The 21,015-nt window shown below is 44.8% G+C and overlaps 1 protein-coding gene across 1 annotated transcript in view; it reads right to left on the bottom strand.

Annotated features, from left to right (window-relative positions):
• LOC138959720 (DNA polymerase delta subunit 2-like) overlaps positions 1–16,720 on the bottom strand; it is a 46,673-nt gene extending 29,953 nt beyond the window's left edge. Inside the window, exons 1-5 of the mRNA XM_070331315.1 lie at positions 16,365–16,720; positions 15,230–15,351; positions 14,738–14,867; positions 12,975–13,095; positions 12,281–12,476 (exon numbers count right to left, since the gene is read on the bottom strand). Of these exons, the coding sequence (XP_070187416.1) occupies positions 12,281–12,476; positions 12,975–13,095; positions 14,738–14,867; positions 15,230–15,351; positions 16,365–16,590 (795 nt within the window). The 5' untranslated portion in view covers positions 16,591–16,720. The remainder of the gene's footprint in view (positions 1–12,280; positions 12,477–12,974; positions 13,096–14,737; positions 14,868–15,229; positions 15,352–16,364) is intronic.
• Between the last annotated feature and the right edge of the window lie 4,295 nt (positions 16,721–21,015).

The raw sequence follows: 21,015 nt of genomic DNA, 5'->3' as shown, positions 1-21,015 counted from the left end.
GAGACCAGAAAGTGCGTGCACCTCGCTACCCCTCCTAGCCGTGGCAAGCAAGACCAAAAACAGAGTTTTTCTCGTCAAATTAGGTAAACTAGCCAACCGGAGAGGCTCAAAGTCCTCCGATGCAAGGAAACGGAGAACCACAAACAGATCCCAGGCAGGGAGCTGTGATCTTGAGAGAGCTGCGTCAAGGGCAGCTCCCTTAAGCACGCTTGAAATGACACCGTCAAGATTGATCTTGCGACCGAGCTGTCTAAGAGTGGAAGAAATCGCAGACCTTCTAACTCGCAGTGAAGAAGGAGAGACCCCCCTACTAGCCAACCAAGAGAGGTGGTTGGCTACCTCCATGGACCTTGGGGAAAGATGTTGAACCTTATTCTCAGAGCACCACTTGGCCCATGCAGCCCAATGAGAAGAGTAAACGGAGCTAGTTGAGTCTCTGTGTGCTTTCTGTACCAGTTTCAAAGTTGTGGCCGAGGCCCCGGCACGACGCAGAGCGATTCTGACAGAATCCAGCCGTGAAGCTGCAACGCTTGCGGATTCTCGTGCGGGACCCCTGACCTGGGCTGTAACAGGTCGCCCCTTCGAACGCCTAGAGGAATGGGTGGGCGCACTGCCAGCCGCAGAAGGTCCGGATACCAGTGCTGGCTGGGCCAAAGAGGAGCAACCAGCACCAGCGCTGGCTTTTCCAGATCCACTTTTCTTACTACCTTCCCTAGCAGGCAAAACGGAGGAAAAGCGTAAGCCTGCAGATTTGACCAATCCAGATCCAACGCGTTCACCGCCCACGCCAGAGGGTCCGGGAACGGTGAGACGAAAAGGGGAAGCCTGGTGGAGAATCTCGTTGCAAACAGATCTAAGCAAGGCTTGTCTACTTGAACCCAAAGGCGGTCCAACGCCTGGTGGGAGAGGGTCCATTCTGAGTGCAGAACCTTGTCCCCCCGACTGAGGGCATCCGCCAAAACATTGAGCGTGCCCTTCAGGTACTTCGCTGAGAGAAGTATGTTGTGCGAGCTGCACCAAACCAACAGACGGCAAGCGCTCTCCGACAGCTTCTGCGAGCGTGTGCCCCCCTGCCGATTTATGTAAGCGGCCACAGTCGTATTGTCCGTGTGGACTTGAACATGACTGCCCCCCAGAAGAGGCAGGAAAGCCTGTAAACCCAGAGACACAGCCTCCAGCTCCAGCACGTTTATGTGCTGAGGAGCTAGGGAGAGATCCCACAGACCTGAGGCTGTCTGATCGGCCAGATGAGCACCCCAGCCTGTCATGGATGCATCTGTAACAAGAATGTTCTCCGGCGCCGGAGGAACGATCGGAACACCCTGAGAGACCCAGGGGAGCAGCCAAACACTTGTAGTGTTGCTGAACCAACTCCCCAGTCCTATGCGAACATTCCAGCCCTGAGAGGCTTGATCCCACTGCCTCCTCAAAGCCGCCTGAAACGGCCTCTTGTGGACCCTGCCTAGAGGCACAAGGGGAGCCATCGATTCCATCTGCCCCAGTAGGGAGGACAACTCCCGGGCCGTGGACACACTCTTTCCTTTCAACGAGCGAACCAAGTTCTGAAGCTTGTCCACCCTCTTTTGAGAGGGACGGACTAACCACTCCACCGTATCGAAATCCATGCCCAGGTAAGTGAAGCGTTGGGATGGTTCTAACTCTGACTTCCCTAGATTGACTGTAAAGCCCAGCTGAGCCGCCAGGTCGAGAACCCTCGCAGTCTGAGTTCTGCACATGTACTGGTCCTGATGCAGATTCAACCAATCGTCTAAATACGCCCGTAGGCGTACCCCCTCTTGTCTGACAAGGGAGCAAAGCTGGCGAACGACCAGCGTGAAGATCCAGGGGGCCAGGGAAAGCCCGAAGGGGAGTGCCCGAAATTGAAACACTTTCTCGCCCCACAGAAAGCGCAGCCATTTCCTGTCTTGAACATGCATGAGCACATGGAAATATGCGTCGGTGAGATCCACCGACGTGGCCCAATCTCCCGGACGCAGAGCTTCCCTTACAGAGAGAGGAGTCTCCATGACAAACTTGACTACCCGTAGGTATTTGTTCAGGGTGGACAGGTCCAAAACAGGCCTCCATGCCCCTGAGGCTTTGGGCACCACGAACAGCCTGCCGTAAAAGCCGAGGGACTCTCGATCTCGAACTTCCTCTATCGCACCCTTCAGGAGTAGGGAAGCCACCTCCGCATGAACGGCTGACTTGGCTTCCGGGTCCACGGGATATCTGAAAGGCGGAGGTATCCTGGACAGAGGTGCCTTCCCCTCTGCCCAGAGGAGACGGAATCCCGAACGCACTATTCCCAAAATCCACCGGCTGGACACCAGGCGTGTCCAGGCGGCCAAGGCCCTGGAGGGGCCACCCGCCGCCACCACGGCGGGGGTTACTGGGAATAGTGGCTCGGGAGACCCTCATTGGGGGTGAGGCTTGTGCCCCGACCCCCGAGAACCCCCAAAGGAGCCTCTCTTCTGGTAAGGCGCGCCTCGCCCCCTACCCCGAAAAGAGGTGGACTGATTTTGCACCTTGCCCCCCCCAGACGAAGAAGGCTGAGCCTTACTCTGGGAGGTAGGCTTGCTCTGAACCTTCTGAAAGCCGTGGTGAGCAATCCTTGCAATAGCCAGATCCCTAGCGTCCTGGGTTTCCTTCTGCAAAGCGTCCAAAGAGGAAGTACCCAGCAGCGACCCTTCCGTAAACGGGGATACCTTAAGTCTGTCAATGGTACCCCTGTCTCGGATCTTTGAACCCGCCAAAAAGGCAGTTCTGCGGGAATGTACAGCATGCCCGTAAAGCCTGGCTGCCAAGCTCAATTGTTCCTGAGAGACCTTGGCAAGCGTCGCCAACAGAGTTGTCACATCCTCCTGGGAGGCGTCGTAACGGAACTCAAACGGGTCTAACGATGAAGCGATAGACCTAGACAAAGAGCGTTGGAGAGAACTAGAGACGGAACCCAACTCGAGCAGAGATCTACCCGTCTCCTCCAAAGCCTGAAGAGCAGACTCCGTGTACGGGACTGTTCTATCCCTGGCATACCCGTCCTCCCGCAGAGAAAGCAGTTCCGGAGTCACCGGTAGAACTGATCTCGGCAAAGCGAAAGAGTCAAGTAGAGCGACGGGACGAACCGACAGTTTAGAGCTCTTTGAGAGCGCAGAACAAGGAACGTGTTGACCCGCTTTAGCCAACCAGGGGCCCACCACCTCCGGCGCCTCCCCATGCTGTGACAACAGCGGAAAGGCATCGGACATAGCTCGACCTTTCGCAAAAACCTTCGACATCTCGACCGCCACAGAGGGGGACTCCCGGAATCGGAACGAACTTTTCGGTTCCTTAGCACTCCTGAAATCCCCTAAGGCAGAAGGAGGATGGACAAACTGAGATTTGTTCACCGCCACCTCCTCCTCGAGATATTTCGAAGCCACTCCAGCCGCCAGAGCCACCGCATCTGGCAGCTGCCGTGGCAAAAAGAATCCAGCACCTTCAGCCTGAGAGGCGGCACCGTCATCCAGGTAGCCTTCGTGCCCTTCCATGCACTCCGGAGACTGGTCCCCGTACTGACTAACAGAGTCAAGTCCAGAGCCAGCCATACTACCACCAACTTCCTGCCCCCTGGGCGGAAGCAGATGCCCTTCAACCTGACCACAGTCGGGAAGAATAGGAACATCTGTTCGCTTGTCAGGGCCCTTAGCACCCACTGACACCCCGACTAAGCGGTGGATATCAGCCGATGTTTCAGAACTTTCACCTGGGATGAGACCCGAGGCTACTCCCTCAAGACAACGCTCACGTGGAGTGCACATACCTTGTGAAGAAGAACGGACACCGGCCGGAGACCCCACGGGAGCCTGAGAGATCCCATCCTGAGACGCATGCACGTCCGCCCTCGTAACAGTAGCAGAGGGAGGCAAACGCACACTGGCCAGCGACGACGAACCCCCGACACCTGCCGGCAGCGCACGTATCTCCGCCTTAGTTGACGAAACTTCAGCCGCTAAGGCCGAAACCTGAGAGCTTAATGTCAAAAGCAAAGAAGCAAAATCCGCAGATGCAAGCCCAGAACCTACAGGCGAGACATCCCCTACAACATGCTTAACCCCGAGCAAGGGCTTCTCCGTAGGTTTAGCAGACGAACCGGAAACTCCGGGCACGCCAACAACAACATCACTACATTTTTGGGATTCTGAACCCGAAAGAGACACGGGCGTATCGCCGTGCGTTTTAGAACTTCTAGAACTTCTAGAACTTTTCTTAACAGGAGAGGGCGAAGCAGCTACATGTTTAGATGTTGACCTCTTCCCGTCCGCATTGTCGGCCATGATGAAAACAACTCACAAACAAATTTGGAAAAAATTTTGTAAGTCCGAAAACAAGCCAACAATGCCGCCAAAATTCAGGTAAAAAATGGAAAGATCTCACCTCAACAGCAAATGCGAAGTCCGGAGACAAGAAGACACCAAGGGGAACACAAACCAGGTCTGGAAGACCAAGCAAGTAGGCTGAAAACACAGCCGGAGCGTACCAAACACGACCAGCTCCACTGAGCGCTGAGAGTAGAATGACAAGATGGCGGCATATGCGCGCGCATATGGAAGGCAGCCTCCCTTACGGGCTGGCCTGGTTACCCTTACGGGTCTCGGTCACTCTTTTTTAGAGGCGTCTTCCTTGTTGCTAAGGGGACGCGTACAGCGGTATCAGCACTGAACTATGGGTTAATTGCTATATGTGAGTTGGGTAAGATATGTAATTTAATTGGCATTAGAATGGGAAGAAATACGTACTCCAGTTCCAAAGAACGCTACAGCCAATACAGTCGCGACTCATGACAATTCAGATTGTTTTGAAGAAGTCAGGAAGATGGCGAGTCGCCAAAAAGAGTTAGAACAGGAACTTGAGGCACTCAAGGTCGGGCTTTCAGAAAGACGACCTCCCAAATATAAGTTTACATCCGATGGAAAACCCATTTGTCTGAAATGTGGCAAGCCTGGTCACGTGATCAGATCATGTACTCAAAAAGGATTAAACCAATAACCGACTGTGTAAAGAGCCGTACACAGGACGGGGATGAAAAGGGCTCAGTTCTTTCTAGAATGGTGGGCGAACAACCTGTTGTTGTGGTAGAAATGGGAGGTGTGACGTTGGAAACGTTGTGGGATACCGGTTCACAAGTCACGATTATCAGTGAACATTGTTTTTACAAACATTTTAGCGAAGAACTGGTAAGAGACACTACACTTGTACGGTTGGTTGGAGCCAATGGGTTGGAGGTTCCCTACATAGGCTACACTATACTGGACGTTAAGGTTGGGGAACAAGTTATTCCCGAACGGGTCATCCTTGTTCAAAAGGAAGTTTCTGGTTCGGAGGGTTGCGAGCCGCGAGTCATACTCGGCATGAACGTCATCCGTGACGTGAGAGATCATGGGCCTGTGAATATTAGAGTGGCAGACATAACGGTAGACACTCCAGCTTGTGTGGGGTTGGTGAGGGTGCCAAAGGGCGGCATACACATGTCCGCTCGCTCAATTTCCACTGTTTGTTTGAGTGGAGGGTATGGAAAGAAGGTGACAGAACAGGGCGAGTACGTCATAGAGGCATTAGAGGGTCCAACCCGGGAGAAGTGTTTACTAGCCCAGACTCTGGTAAAGGGAAAAGGTCCGTGGAACGTCCAGATCGTTAATCTGAGTGATGAAGATGTCTTTTTGACAGAGCGAACTCCGGTTGGCACGGTTCATGCAGTTCATAGCGTTGTTTCGCCAGGGGTGAAGGCAGAGGAGATTGCTGGGAAGGTTGTGGTGTCGTGTGATACGATATCTGCAGAGAGTGATGTGTCAGACTTGAAGGTTCCCGAGAGTCTGTTGGGCGCAGCAAGTAATGAAGAGGAACGCAAACAGTTGCATGATTTGTATTGCGAGTTTCCAGAAACATGGGTCAAAGATGATCTGGATGTAGGTTATTCTGACTTAATTAAGCACAAAGTTCCTTTGCTGGACGATGTTCCAGTAAGTCAGACATACCGTCGCATTCCCCCAACACAACTTGAAGAGGTTAGAAAACACATTCAAGACTTGTTAGAGAAAGACATTATACAGCCCAGTACTAGCCCTTTTGCTTCGCCTATAGTTTTAGTGCGGAAGAAGAACGGAGAATTGCGCATGTGTGTGGACTATCGCAAGCTGAATGCGAAGACGAGACGTGATGCATTTCCACTGCCAAGGATTGACGAGTCTTTGGATGCATTGAAGGGAGCGAACTACTTTTCCACATTGGATCTTGCTTCAGGGTATCATCAGATAGCAATGGACGAGGAGGACAGACAAAAGACTGCTTTCATTACACCATTTGGGTTATTTGAGTTCAAGTGTATGCCATTCGGACTCTGTTCCGCTCCCGCTACTTTCCAACGACTCATGACAGCAGGGATGAATGACCTGATCTTCCAGATGCTGCTGGTGTACTTGGATGACATTCTGGTCTATAGTAAAACCTTCCAGGAACACATTGAGCGATTGAGAGCAGTGCTTTCTCGACTGAGAGAGCTTGGACTCAAACTGAACCCGGACAAGTGCAAGTTCTGTCGTACTTCAGTGCAGTATCTGGGCTACACCATTTCACAGGGTGGCATCGCGACTGACGCGGAGAAAATCAAAGCTGTTGAACAGTGGGCAGTTCCTCAGACGCTTAGGGAATTGAGAGCTTTCTTGGGATTTGCATCGTACTACCGCCGATTCGTGCTAGGGTTTGCACAGATGGCAGGGCCGTTGCATGCACTGGTCGGGAAGGTACATGAGGGTGTGAAGGGTAAACCCGGAGGGAAGACTGTTCGGTTGGGTGGAAAGTGGACGTTAGACTGTCAACAGGCTTTTGAAAAGCTGAAACTAGCTCTCATCAGTGCTCCAGTGTTGGGCTACGCTGATTATAGTCTTCCATTTGTCTTGGAAACAGACGCAAGTTCAAAAGGTCTGGGGGCAGTGTTGTCTCAGACTCAGGAGGGAAGAAAGAGGGTTATAGCCTACGCAAGTCGAACACTTCGTCCATCAGAGAAAAACATGCAGAACTATAGTTCCATGAAACTCGAACTGCTGGCTCTCAAGTGGGCTATCACCGAGAAGTTCCGTGGATATCTTCTGGGAGCTTCATTCGTGGCTTATACTGACAATAATCCTCTCAGCTACTTGAAGACTGCCAAACTAGGGGCTGTGGAACAACGTTGGGTGGCGCAGTTGGCTCTTTTCAATTTTGAGATCAAGTATCGTTCTGGGAAATCCAATGTGAACGCGGACGTCCTGTCAAGGAACCCATTTGAGAGTCCAGGTACGGACATCGAGGAAGAAGTGGTGGCGGCTTGCTCTGTCTCTGTAAACATGGGCCGGGATCAAGGGTTGGCAACAACTGCACATGTGGGCATCGTTGCTGGGACTACAGATGAGTCGGGAAGAGAGCAGTTAGGGGCAACACAAGCTCTACCGACGATTGAACCCGCAGATCTGCAAAGACTTCAGGGTGAAGATCCAGTCATTGGTCTTTTGTTACAACATTTGAAGAAAGGAACGAGACCGAGTATACAAGAGAAACGAGATTTGGGAAACTCAGCCATTGCTCTGTGTAGACAGTGGGATAAGCTCGTGGTGGAGAAAGATTTACTTTGCCGTAGAGTCACAGATCCAGTTAGCAACAAACCGTTGTTACAGATAGTTTTGCCAGAGTCTCTCCAGAGGCCGGTCTTTGAATCTGTGCATGGGACAGGTCATCAGGGAGCAGAACGTTGTTTGCGATTGTTGAGACAGCGCTGTTACTGGTCAGGAATGTTCGCCACAGTGGGAAAGTGGGTTCAGGAATGTGAGCGTTGCAGCTTTGCCAAACTGCCTTCAGTGCGAGCTACTGCTCCAATTGGACATTTGTTAGCTTCTCGGCCGCTTGAGGTTGTGGCTATGGACTTCACGCTTCTCGAAAAAGCGACGGATGGTAAGGAAAACGTGCTGGTATTGACAGATGTGTTTACAAAGTTTACGGTGGCAGTACCTACCCGCGATCAGAAAGCTGTTACTGTAGCAAAGGTTTTGACGAAAGAGTGGTTTCAGAAATTCGGCATCCCCATGAGACTTCACTCTGATCAGGGTCGAAACTTTGAAGGAGAGGTGATAAAAGAGCTCTGTATTCTCTACGGTGTGAAGAAGTCTCGGACCACTGCGTACCATCCGCAGGGGAATGCTCAGTGTGAACGTTTCAACCGGACGATGCATAACCTTTTGAGCACACTTACGGATCAGAAAAAGAAACAGTGGCCTGAATACCTCCAAGAGTTGGTGTATGTCTACAATGTAACGCTCCATTCTTCCACTGGATTTTCTCCATACGCTTTGTTGTTCGGTCAGGAACCGCGTTTACCGGTTGACTTTTTGTTGGGGATCGGTTTAGAAGAAGAAGGTGGTTTGCCGACCACTGAGTGGGTTCAAGTCCACCGAGAACGGTTGTTACAGGCACATCAACTGGCGAACCGGAATCTACAGCAAGCGGCACATGAGCGAAAGAGGCACCTTGATAAGAAAGTCAGAGGAAAATCACTTCAGCTTGGTCAACGTGTCTTGTTGCGGGATCACGGTATGGGTAGACGCAAAATCCATGATGCATGGAAGTCAGAGATTTTTGTTGTGGTCGAAATACCCGATCAGGATGGTGGACCATATGTCATAAAACCTGAAAACGGAGGTGCGCCGTTCCGAGTAAATAGGGCAGAGATAAAAGAACATTTGACTCCTGTGCAACAAGCCCCTCGGGCATCCATTGGGTTGCCAGAATTTCAGTTCCGGAGACGTGAATCTAGTTCAGATGACACGGATGAGTCAAGTTCTGAAGATGAAGTTACAGGAAACGGGGTTAGATGGGCAAACAGTTCGTCTGGAAGACGAAGGGTAACTAACTATTCCCGTCAGCGTCCCCAGCGACAGGGTGCTGGGACGCATTCAAACTTGCATCATTTACCACGAGGACCGTCCGCTTCGGTTCAGTCGGTGGTGGTATCTGAGAATTTTATGCTGTCTCTAGTCGACAGACTGCTCAAACGTACTGAGTAGAATGTAACTAGATTTTACAAATTCTATGCTGTCTCTAGTTGACAGATTACTCTAATAGATGGAGTAGGATGTAGCTAGATTTTACAAGTTCTACGTTGTTTCTAGTCAATAGACTACTCAAACATATTGAGTGGGGTGTGATTAGATTTTAGATTTTGTATTTTTGAGATTAGTTGGTTACTGAACTTTAATTTGTTTGAGTAATGGCGTCTCCAGCCTCGTACGCCTCAGGAGCAAAGTATGCTACCTGTAAGGGATTAGATGACCTTTTTCTTCCTTTGTGCTCTCTGCTATCGTTTAGTTGGTCTTTACTGTCTTCTCTGCTCCCACTTTCTAATTCTCTTGGCTGCACTGTTTAGGGATTCTTTGGTTTGACAATGGCGTCTCCAGCCTCGTACGCCTCAGGAGCAAAGTATGCTACCTGTAAGGAATTAGATGACCTTTTTCTTCCTTTGTGCTCTCTGCTATCGTTTGGTTTGTCTTTACTGTCTTCTCCGCTCCCACTTTCTAATTCTCTTGGCTACACGTTTTAGGGATTCTTTGGTTTGTGTATGGCGTCTCCAGCCTCGTACGCCTCAGGAGCAAAGTATGCTACCTGTAAGGAATTAGATGACCTTTTTCTTCCTTTTTGCTCTCTGCTGTCGTTTGGTTTGTCTTTACTGTTTTCTCCGCTCTCACTTTTACTGTCTCCTCTGCTCTTGCTTTCTATTTTCTTGGTGGTATTTTGTAGAATTTGAGTTCTGGCGCTTATTGATGTCTTTGTTTGAAGACAGTGTGTATACTGGTTTTGTTTATTAGAATTAATATTAGTGGATTTTTGAAATAGATTCTGAAGGATTGTATGGTTGCCTATGAATACTCCTGTTGAATGGTTTAATTGTGATGAGTGACATTAGGTTATTGCTGATTTTTGACTAAAGGTTTGATATTCTGGGTGAGTTTTAAGGACTTCCAGTTTTTTCATTGCCTTGGCAAGTGGTCATTTTGTTAGTTGATTAGAAGATTGTGTTGCCAAGTACAGTTGGGATACAAAGAGGGGACATGCATTGATAAATCGTAAAGGTTGTCAGTATTTTGTTCTGATGTATGCTCAAGAGAGATCAGATGCTTTGATAAATCGTAAAGATTGTCAACATTTTGTTCTGATGTATGCTCAAGAGAGATAAAATATTTGATAAGTCGTAAAGATTATCATTATTGGTTATCTGGCAAGTGGTGAACATAATTCTTTGTAAAGTGAACCATGGAACTGCCTCTGTTAAAGATGAGTTGTGATTTTTTGTCAACTTGTGTGAGTTGGATGTCGACAGGAGATATGATTATTGGCACTGGAAGGATTATGTGAAATTTGTATTTCAGAACCTATTAGTTTTAGAGAAATATTGTTATAGTCAGTTGATGGTTGTTTTTGTGTGAAAGTTTTTGAAATGATTTGAGGATGGAGAATATTATGTTCTTGGGAGGTTAAATATTTTTTTGAATTTTTCTGATTCTGGCATGTCGCCAGGAGACGACAGTCTAAGTTGGGGAGGATGTGAGCTTGGGAACGACAGTTACGGTACACATGCACTGCATCCGTGTGAACTCGTGGTACCTCTATACTATCGGGGATCCATTAAGGTTTCCGAGACTGAGTTTCATTTCTATTGAATTGGTCTCGCGGAATAGCCGATTCTAAAATTTGCATAGGTAAAACGATTGTTTTTTTTGGTACAAGCCTCTGGAGTAAATTTTGTGATTAATGTTTTTGTGAACAAGAAACAATTGACGGGTGGCTTTATTCCATCTCCCTTTTTCCCTCCGCCGCGATGTAAAGTTGAATAGTTGAAGGTGACGTTAGGCACTAACTAAAGAAAGTGGGGCTGCCTGACACCCCTCGAGTTGAATGGGTTAATCTTGTGACACCGGTGCACAGGATGTGAACGCTAAAACTGTGCTTTTGCTTGGAATCTTTGAGGGAAGGAGACGTGTATTTGGTGCGGCGTGTTTTTAATGCTGTTGTGTGACATGTCTGTCACGGCCGGAAATCTTTCCGGAATGTGAGGATTCTTTTGCTGGTAGGTTAAAACAATTTTCTTTCTGTAAATGGGTAGGCGGTGAAAAGAATAGTATGCTGCTTGGGGGGAGGATTTATTTGAATGTTTAAGTAGATTGTTTTGTGAGTTGGAATGGTGGGGAAGATTTTTGTGTGTGAATGCTTTAGAAGACCGTTGTTTGAGAGAACGGTATATGTATTGTAGGCATGTTATTTGGTAGGAATGATGTGTTTTGTTGTTTAATGAGTTAGCTTGTGGTAGTTGAAATTGTTGATTTGTTTACGTATGCTTACGGCGTGCATTCTGTGTTTACAGGATGGCCGAGTGTGCGACGGGGTTTAGTTAGGTCTTTTCTTTTTAGTTAGGTCTTTTTGGTTTAGTTAGGTCTTTTTGGGTTTAGTTAGGTCTTTTTCTTTTTTTAGTGGGTCGTAGATTTGTTTTTATAGACTAGGTTTTGTTAGTGAAGAGTAGTTAGATTTAGTGGAGAGATTTTGGTCAGATTTTGTTAGAGTTTTTGTAGATTTGGTTTTTTTAAAAAGAATTGTTTTTTTAGGTTGTTTTTTTAGATTTCGTTTGTTTTAAATTAGAGTCTCATTGTGGGTTTTTTGGGATTAAAGTTGAGAGTGAGGATTTAGAGTAGAGTGTAGTTTGGGGAAAGGATTTGGTGTGTTTTAAAGGGTATTTTTAGGGGAAGTATGTAGTTTTAGAATGAAGAGAGAGAATATTGTGTTTTTTTGAAGTTGTTTAGTCCTATACAGTGAAAGTTGTATTTGAAGATAAACCCCCGTTATCCCACATTTTCCCCATTTCATCGTATGGAATAAAAGAACCTGGGTAATATAACTTGTGTCGTCTGCTTTAGTGTTTGAGTTCAGTACGGAAGAGGAAAGTAGATTGGCACACGGTTACATGAGCAAAACAAGAAGCTTCAATTCTTAGGCCTAAACTAAAATTCCAGAGTTTCTGGGACACTGACCGAACCTTTTTTTCCCCCACAACCCCAGAACTTTTGGGGGGGACCCTTCAAAAAGTTATAAAAAAATGGCAAGTTCTGGCCAATATAAAGCCACATGCACCCGAGTTAACAAAATAATAATAAAGATTACCAACCTACTGACCCTAATTATTTTGTCCTTGTCCTCAGAAACAAACATTTATTTTATTTAGCCTTACCTTGCTGAGAGAATCCCTGTCCTGAGTGGAGCGACTCAGAGAGTTGCCAGCAATGATGATGCGAGCAATGCGAGCGGAATCTCTCTGCTGATCCCCGTCCCCGAGCTGCCCCGTGAGGAGGTCAACCATCAGCTGCAGAGAGAAGAGGCGTTCGTCTGGCCCCCCCAGCTCCAGGCCTGACACCAGAACTATGTACCTGGCATTCAAAAACAGATAGACTGCTAACATTCCAAAATCCAGAATCCAGAATTTCCTATCCAGGTAGAAATTTTGCCTCTTGTTTGGGAGCCATGATGACAAAATCTCACAATATTCGATGTGGTACAAGAAGCGAAGTCAGGCAGCACATGCTAAATAAAAGAAGGTCTCTGGTTGGTTGCTCTTGCCATACAATTAAGCCAATCAGATTCTCTGGCGGACTTCTTTAACCTTAGTGAGACCTCCAGGAACGCTAGAGAGAGAACCCTTGGCTCAGTGATACGGACTTGATATGGGACCGACTAATCGGGGCCTGCGCCCAACTGGCACACAGCACAATAAAGCCATGCGTAATTTTTATAGATTTTTATAATGCAGGAATAATGCAAGGGCACACCAGCAAAATAAAGCACTGCCCCTACCAATAATTCCCTTCGTATCTCATATGAATGCAATTACTGCTGCAGACGTAAAATAAACTCTACACTGCTCTCACCTATCCTCTGTAAGTGAAGGGCGTGGCACCTGTTCTGGCAGTGCCTGTAAACAGTAATCTTCCACAACAAACTTGCCTCTGTCCTCATCTGGCTCTCGACCGAGTACTGCCACTATAACACCTGCACACAGTGTAAGAATTGCAGAATAACCAACATGCAAGTGCTGGGAAGTCAAAATTAAAGAACCAATCCATTACTGCTAATTGTGTGCCTGCAGTGCATGCGTAGGTGTGTGTATGTGTTAAGGTCACTGTTAGGCCTAAAAAAAAAATAGGTGTGGTTACGGTAACCCGACCTACCCTATTTTTAGGGGCCGACCCTATAACTTTTTATTACATTTGTCAAAAAAAAGAGAAAAAAAAAGAAAACGCGTGCAGAAAACGCAATGAAAGCGAAAGCGCCCGAGTCGCACACTTATTTCCCTGTCAAGTAGGTTTAATTTGTATACATTAGAAAAAAAGTTTAAAAAAAAAAAGTGATTGCCTACCTTCCTACCCTATTTTTTGGGGCTATGTTACCGTAACCACACTTTTTTTTTTTTTTTGCCTTAGTAAACCAGAAGGGGTCTAATTTGACCCATACTGGGTGCATTTCCTGAAGGATCACTTCCTGTTGGTGTTTTTCTTGTATACAGGGAATGCACCTCTGTGCAGTTCCTGGTCAGAAATGGGTCACAGTCACACTCAATTAGGCTAGAAGGCGTTCGGTGTTATCGTTTCGAAAATGAATTGCATAGTGATATCCTTAAAAAAGTTAATCAAAATAACTTAAGGAATTAAGATCTCTACACAATTCATCTTCCTAGTTTTCTGTATAACATTGATGTATGGGGGAAGAAAATTTTTCAAAATGAAATTCAAGGGAGGCAACTAATAGATGAATGATAGGAAAATATTACACATTCAGTGACGCATATCTTTTCAATAAGACACAATTCAGAGGAGATCTTTTTTCTAAATCATTTTTTTATGTGTTTTCTTTGTGAAAATAAACAGATCGGGTAGTTGGAACAATGTGTAAGTTCATGTTGATGTGTTCTAAGAGAGATAGCCCAGTACATCCTCTACTCGCTCTAGCCTAAATCTCCTGTCCTGCCATAAACTGCATGCCGAGTTCAGTTTCCCTTTGAGTTTGATAAGCCACTTTGATCAAAGGCATACATGAATTACTTGACTACCCAGCAGAAGGTAAACATGTGTAAAACAGCCGACAGTTCAGCGATACCCCTGTATGCTGGTCGAGTGTTACGCTACGGTGACATCAAAGCTACCACATGTTGTGATTAGGAATCATTTACTATTTAGTGGGACTAAAGTGAAAATGCCATCTTTTCTGCACTTTGGATTGAATTTTTGTATCAGAACGTTTTAAGATCAACAAACTTTTGAGGGTGTAGCAAAGTGTCATGTGAACCTCCAATGAGAACAAAGAAAACCACCAAGAACTACACCCAGATGCATCCCTGCATTCAGGAAAACACCTCCAGGAAGTGCAACTACTTTCGGTCGAATAAGACCCCTTCTCCATCAGTAAGTGTGTGTGTGTTTGTGTGTGCTTGCAAGTGTGTTTGAAATAATATGCAATTTCCTGGAGCAAGGAGCAGACCCCAACATCTGTATGAAGAATATGAATAAAGCAGTCTCACAGCAGTCACATTTCAGTAAGCTTTTTGATTAAATTATGATGAAATCAATATCAATCTATCCCTCTAACAGTTAAAAGGGATGTTTGTGTGTAAATTATTGTAATTGTAAACACTTACCTGTCACAATATTTGGACAAGACAGCTCCCCATGGCCAATTAAGATAATGCGTTGAAGCTCATCTTCCAGAATCAGCTTGTCCGAGTCGTCAGTAAACCTGGTTCTGATTGGCTGTGGCATTAAATTATGCTGCAAAAGAAATTAAAACATGCTACTTATAAGGCAGTTATTTTTAATACAAAGTAAATTTCAGAGCAGAGACAGCGCAAAGAAACAAATTTGCACTTTTATAAACTAAACTGTTATACCTTTACAGACACACACAGTGAGAAATAAATTCAAGGTAGACATGGATAACACAAATGTTGATACTGACCCTTTGCAACATTTGAGTCTTTTTGACTTTCGTTTCACTTTTCACAGAATTTTGTATTCTCAAGTGACAATAAGTTAAATGAAACGAAATGTAAAATTCACTAAAAAGAATGTCAAACAAGCTTTGTGAGACACAAATAATTGTTTTCTAGATAAGCTCATGCAAGCAGTCTTACGTCTTCACTAATTTCCTTCAAGATGTTTGGCTTGAGCTCCATGTGTTTAAACAGCGTCCCCACCACAATGCATCTTGTGTCACTCTGTAGTTCGTGTAGTTTACACACAGGAAGATCAGCATCTGTCAGGAAAAATTTGCAGTGTAAAGCTAAGACAACAATGGAACTGTATCAATCAATGTACATTCCCTATCATGATCAATTAAAACAAAAAGGCCTGATAAGACCCAAAATGTAGATAAAATATATTTCTACTTCTTCTACTTCTAGTTCCTCCACAAACGTGCACCTTCACTGATTCATAATTGACAGTTCTGCCAGTGCCATTCATGATTCTCTGAAGGAATCATACACATACAATTTATAAAAATTAAAATCCTTCTTACAGTTACACTCAAAAGTAGTACTGACTACATCATCTATATATATATACGACTTGTGTCTGTGTGTGTGTGTGTGTGTGTGTGTGATTGATCGCCATGCACGGCCAAAGTTCTCGATGGATCTGCTTCAAATTTGGTGGGCTTATTGACAGAGACCCCGGACACAACCTGATCGATGAGATATTTCAACACGTGCTCTCAGCGCGCAGCGCTGAACCGATTTTCGTTTTTCACTGCACGTTACTATTTTTAGATCTCCCTTCCTTCGTGCGCTGGCGTCAATCGATATTCCCGTTTGTACGTTTATATTTAGAAGGTCACTGCACGTTACTATTTTTAGATCTCCCTTCCTTCGTGCGCCGGCGATGCCGGCGTACACCCGGCAAAGCCGGGTCCCCGGCGACGGCCGGGTATTCGGCTCTACTTCTTCCCGGCGAAGCGGGTAATCATCTAGTAGTACATGTAGTACTTATACTCAGTAGTCTACTACTACTAGTACTACATTTAGTTGAAGGCTAGATTGAGCTTCTTCCAGTTCCACTCTCTGTGATGGTCCTCGGAAGGACGAAACTTCTAACTCCAAGAGAAATTAAATGGATCTGAACTACTGGTTGTGGTGGGGATCGAGTATGTCATACTCATTTGGTTCTTTCGCAGTACTACCACTACCAGTAGTGAGTACCACTACCATTAGTTCTGTCCAAAAGTGACACTGACAGGGACACTGTATCCTTATGCAATGATACACTTACCCCATTTCGCCTTGGCAGCTTTTATTAGTTTCGGACGAGACGTCCATAACCTTTCCGCGTACAGATGGGCGTACTGGCGGCCAAAGTCACGTTTTTTTACCAGAAATCTGGATGACTGGTCCGTCACTTCACATTCTACTCGCTCGTAAGTCTCCATGGCTTCCTCACCCCCTTCTGACATGAACTGGCCCACATTGCTAGCCTCTGGTTTTCCTGTGTATATCATTTTTCGGTTGGAGTGGTTTGTCTGTTTTTGCACTTGAAAGCTTTCTTTGCGGATTGACTATGCACTGTGAATTCGCGCGCCATTCGTGTACTCTTCTCGCAGTGAAACCATTTTCTGTCGTAAAGGGAAGTCACCCACATTTCTAAGGGATGGTTCATGTGTAGGCCTACCAAGACTTGACGCACTCCGAGTGTATAATTAATATTAGGAGCGACGAGTCTGTATACACTCCGACAATGAAAAGCTCTGTTACAAATCTGTATCCAATGAAAGGCCCCCTTGCAAAACGTTAGGAAGTAGCCAATGAAAAATCAGTGTGACGTATGGACTTCAGTTATCTCTTTTTCGGAGTGTCAAGGCTTGGCAAACAATGTACAGTACATTCACATTGTAAACAACCGTTTCTAGGTCGATACACACTCCAAGTGTGTTCCAAACTCCGACAATAAACTGCCGTGAAACATCAGTTTCGTGTGTGTTTTTGTCTGTGTTTGTTCCCAGCGTACTTTTCATTCCATGAATCGAAAGTGAAGCGTACCTTCGCAAAATTACGCTCCAACTGTTGATGCAGTTGAGTGTCTGGCCTTTTAACTTAAGTACACCCTGAAAATGTCATCTACGTTACAGCAAAGGCCGTGCAGCATCAGATTGTTTTCGTTTCTTTGTACTCTTATAATCAACTGCTCTTCGTTCCTATCACAAAGAGGTGTCGAATGGCAAATTCGCTTCACGACCGAAAGTTTACGCCGGAGTGTATACAAGATTGACACTCCGAGTGGGTATAGCCAGTGCGATTAACCAAATCCAACCAGAGGATGCTCGAGCACTTGACTTGTGAGATCTCCCTTCACCTGAAGCACGGGGGCCCGGTAGCTCAGTTGGTTGCAAGAGCACTTGACTTGTGATCGAAAGGTCGCAGGTTCGAATTCGGGCCGGGACGGACATGGGTCAACTTTATGTGCAGACGCAGAGGCGGAAGCCATGTCCCACCCCCGTTTCACCACAATGGCACGTAAAATACCTCAGTCATTCTGCCATAAATGCTGATGGCTGATACCACCTAAACACGCATCAAAAGCCGTGAGGGCGTAAAACTCGAATTATCATATAACCCATATCTTGTCCTTAACGAAATATTTAGCCTGTAGGACAGTAAGCATTCTCTCTTTCTTTTCAGTACGGATGTCCACTTGCATGCATACCACGGGAGCTTGTTTAAGCACCAGTCGATTATTATTTACTCCTTCATCCTTACTGTAGTGCATAGTTGTAAGGATACAGTAAGGATGAAGGAGTAAATAATAATCAACCGGCGCTTTGATACAAGCTCCCGTGTTGCATACATTGCATTGGGCGTCGCGTTTGAAATCAAGAACAAAGACACAATTTGCTTTGAAGTTAACAGTACAGTATCTCATACTGTGAGCATATTCAATGATACTTGGTAATCTCCATTATGTTTTTGTTGTTTGTGAAGTCGCACACACACACACTCTCTCTCACACACTCGCACACACACACTTACACACCCCCAGAGAAAGTTTGTGAAAACGTTCAGGACATTTAATTTTCAAAGAATCATGCTCTTAAAAATAGCATATACTGCTAAACGTCCCACTTCCACTTATTTTTGATTTAAAAAAAATGATAACAGCAACAAACAATATCATAATCTAAAATAAGAATAAATATAAGACTGAAAAAGAAGATAAAATGGAAAAGGTTAGTGAAGCAACCAAAACAAATTTTTAAAAATCTAGCCATCCTGGAACGCCGAAGAAGAAGAAGAAGAAAAAATCTAGCTGAGCAACTTGACCGGTCTGCTGTTAGTAATTCATTAACCAAAGCAGGTTTGGCCTTCTTTGGAAGGAGTTGGCTCCTTGTCAAATTTGTTTTACCTTTTGTCTTGCTTTAACAAAACGACCTATTCCATGATGGATCACACATTTTCACAAAATGTACAATGTGGCAGGAAAAAATAGAAACTGTACCTTGACACAAAATTACTTCCTACATATATAGAGCGCATTCCAATCTTAAAAACTTTCATGCCAAGATTATATGTTGTCAAAGCGTTTCTGATTATTTCACTGCCTAATAAATTTGAAATATATGCATCTGTCTAAGCTTATTCATTCAACCACACATATAACCAATAAGAAGACCATCATCTGAGTGCTACATTCGCGTACGTACATGTAATATGTTCTGTTCACATATCTGGTTCTCACATCACTAGTTTTAGTTCAAGTCCTGCTTGCAGAATTCACTCTCACACAGCACACACTGGAACTAAACATGTACATATAATTATGAGTAATTGTTTTATTACAATAACTTTAATATCAGAATCTTTTTTTTTCTAAACACACATGTTGCAAGTTATCCGTTGCACACTGTGCTGAGCAAGACTGGCTTCAAAATAAACCGGGATTTTTTTGTTGTGCAAAAAGGTGTAAAGCCATGAATTATTAAAATCCAAAATAAATAAAGAATTTAATAAATAAATAAATAAGTGACAAAATAAGGAAATTAAACAAATATATAACAAAGGAAAAACCTGTTCTGCCTTCTTTTGTGCATGTATTTTCAAGAATTCCTTCCTTTAGCTGTAAAGCAGTACTGATTTTCTCCAGGCCTATCAAGATAATCAAATCAAGTGACATCTATGATAAATTGAACAAATTTCATGGAAAATGCATAAAGCTGTTTATTTTACCTTTTCTGAAATGCACAGAATAACGGGTGAAAACCTGAGCTCAATTTTTTTTTAACAGCAAAGTAAGCTCTTAGTCTTACTGTGCATATTTCAAAATTCAATTCCAGACATAAAACACTAAACGTTGTTGTTTTTAACTTCTGAAGCACCACAATTATACACAGAGAGGATTTCACTAAAAATAAAGGACGAGTCATCTCAGCTTTATGATTACATTACTTGATGAAAGTTCATATACTAACAAAAAATGTTACTGCTTATTCACTCAAGCAAAAACAAAAAACAAAACAAAAAGCAGATGATTATTTACATCTGGCAAGCCAGTTGAAAGAACGCTATATACATGATCAACAATTTGCAGTGAAGCAGCGCTTTACAAAGGTGGTTGGTATGGAATTTGTTTTCTTGAGACATGTGAGTCTTATTTACAAACTATAAATGTACAAACTTCCACGCATAATGACACAACACACTCGATCATACACATACTTTTCAATACACAGAGAGAGAGAGAGAGAGAGAAGGGAGCAAAAAGAACAGATGCACACACTTCTTTTTGGGATGAGACTTTCTTTCTTTATTTGGTGTTTAACGTCGTTTTCAACCACGAAGGTTATATCGCGACGGGGAAAGGGGGGAGATGGGATAGAGCCACTTGTCAATTGTTTCTTGTTCACAAAAGCACTAATCAAAAATTTGCTCCAGGGGCTTGCAACGTAGTACAATATATTACCTTACTGGGAGAATGCAAGTTTCCAGTACAAAGGACTTAACATTTCTTACATACTGCTTGACTAAAATCTTTACAAAAATTGACTATATTCTATACAAGAAACACTTAACAAGGGTAAATGGAGAAATAGAATCCGTCAGTCGCCACTTACGACATGCTGGGGAGCATCGGGTAAATTCTTCCCCCTAACCCGGGGGGGGGGGGGGGGGGGGGGGGGGGGGATGAGACTTGAGTGTTCTCTCAAAGTAACAGAACAAAAGTACACTGTACTTCACACACCCTATATATTAACACTGTGAACTACAAGCTACAGAAAAACTTTTTTTTTAAATGAACTAAAGCCAATTCAAAAGAAGTTTCATTTTGACGAAAGTACGTCAAAATCAATTCCTGCAATGCGACTTTGAAGCATGCAATAAGTGAGCACTTTTTTTACTCTCATGCCGAATACAAAAGTAGGATGTTGATAGGTTAAAAAAAAAACCAAAAAAAACATTTTGATTTTTGTTTAACACTTTCGTGACGGGAGGTGACTATATTAGTAATAGCGCTGCAACGCCCACGGACGGGAAGTGACTATTTTAGTATTAGACATACAAGGTACACGACTCGTGATTGCTTCCCGGTTTTTGAAGCTTGCAGTAAATTGAGTTGTTTCCCTTGATACACGTGGTTTTTCTCTTCCGGCTTGATCAAATTAGTGCAGATTTGCGTGGTGTTTTCGAACAAAAAAAATGAATCGAAGGCGAGCCTTGTCACGGGAGGAGATTCTCCGGATGTTGGATCTTGAGGATCCTGTAGATCATGATACATCGTGTCGTTTTAGCCTCAAGAAAGCGATAATAGCAGTGATATTGAGGAAGAAACAGTCCCGTTGTTGCTAGTACGAGTCGGCAACTACACGTGGTAGGGGGTGATACCAGGCTAGACGAACATGTATCTCGGAATCGTGCAGGAGCTATGGGGGCGTGGC

This window comes from Littorina saxatilis, linkage group LG2 (assembly GCF_037325665.1).
Source record: "Littorina saxatilis isolate snail1 linkage group LG2, US_GU_Lsax_2.0, whole genome shotgun sequence".
NCBI lineage: Eukaryota > Metazoa > Mollusca > Gastropoda > Littorinimorpha > Littorinidae > Littorina > Littorina saxatilis.
The sequence above is the reverse complement of the archived record's forward strand: the minus strand, read 5'-3'. Positions and strand labels throughout refer to the sequence as shown.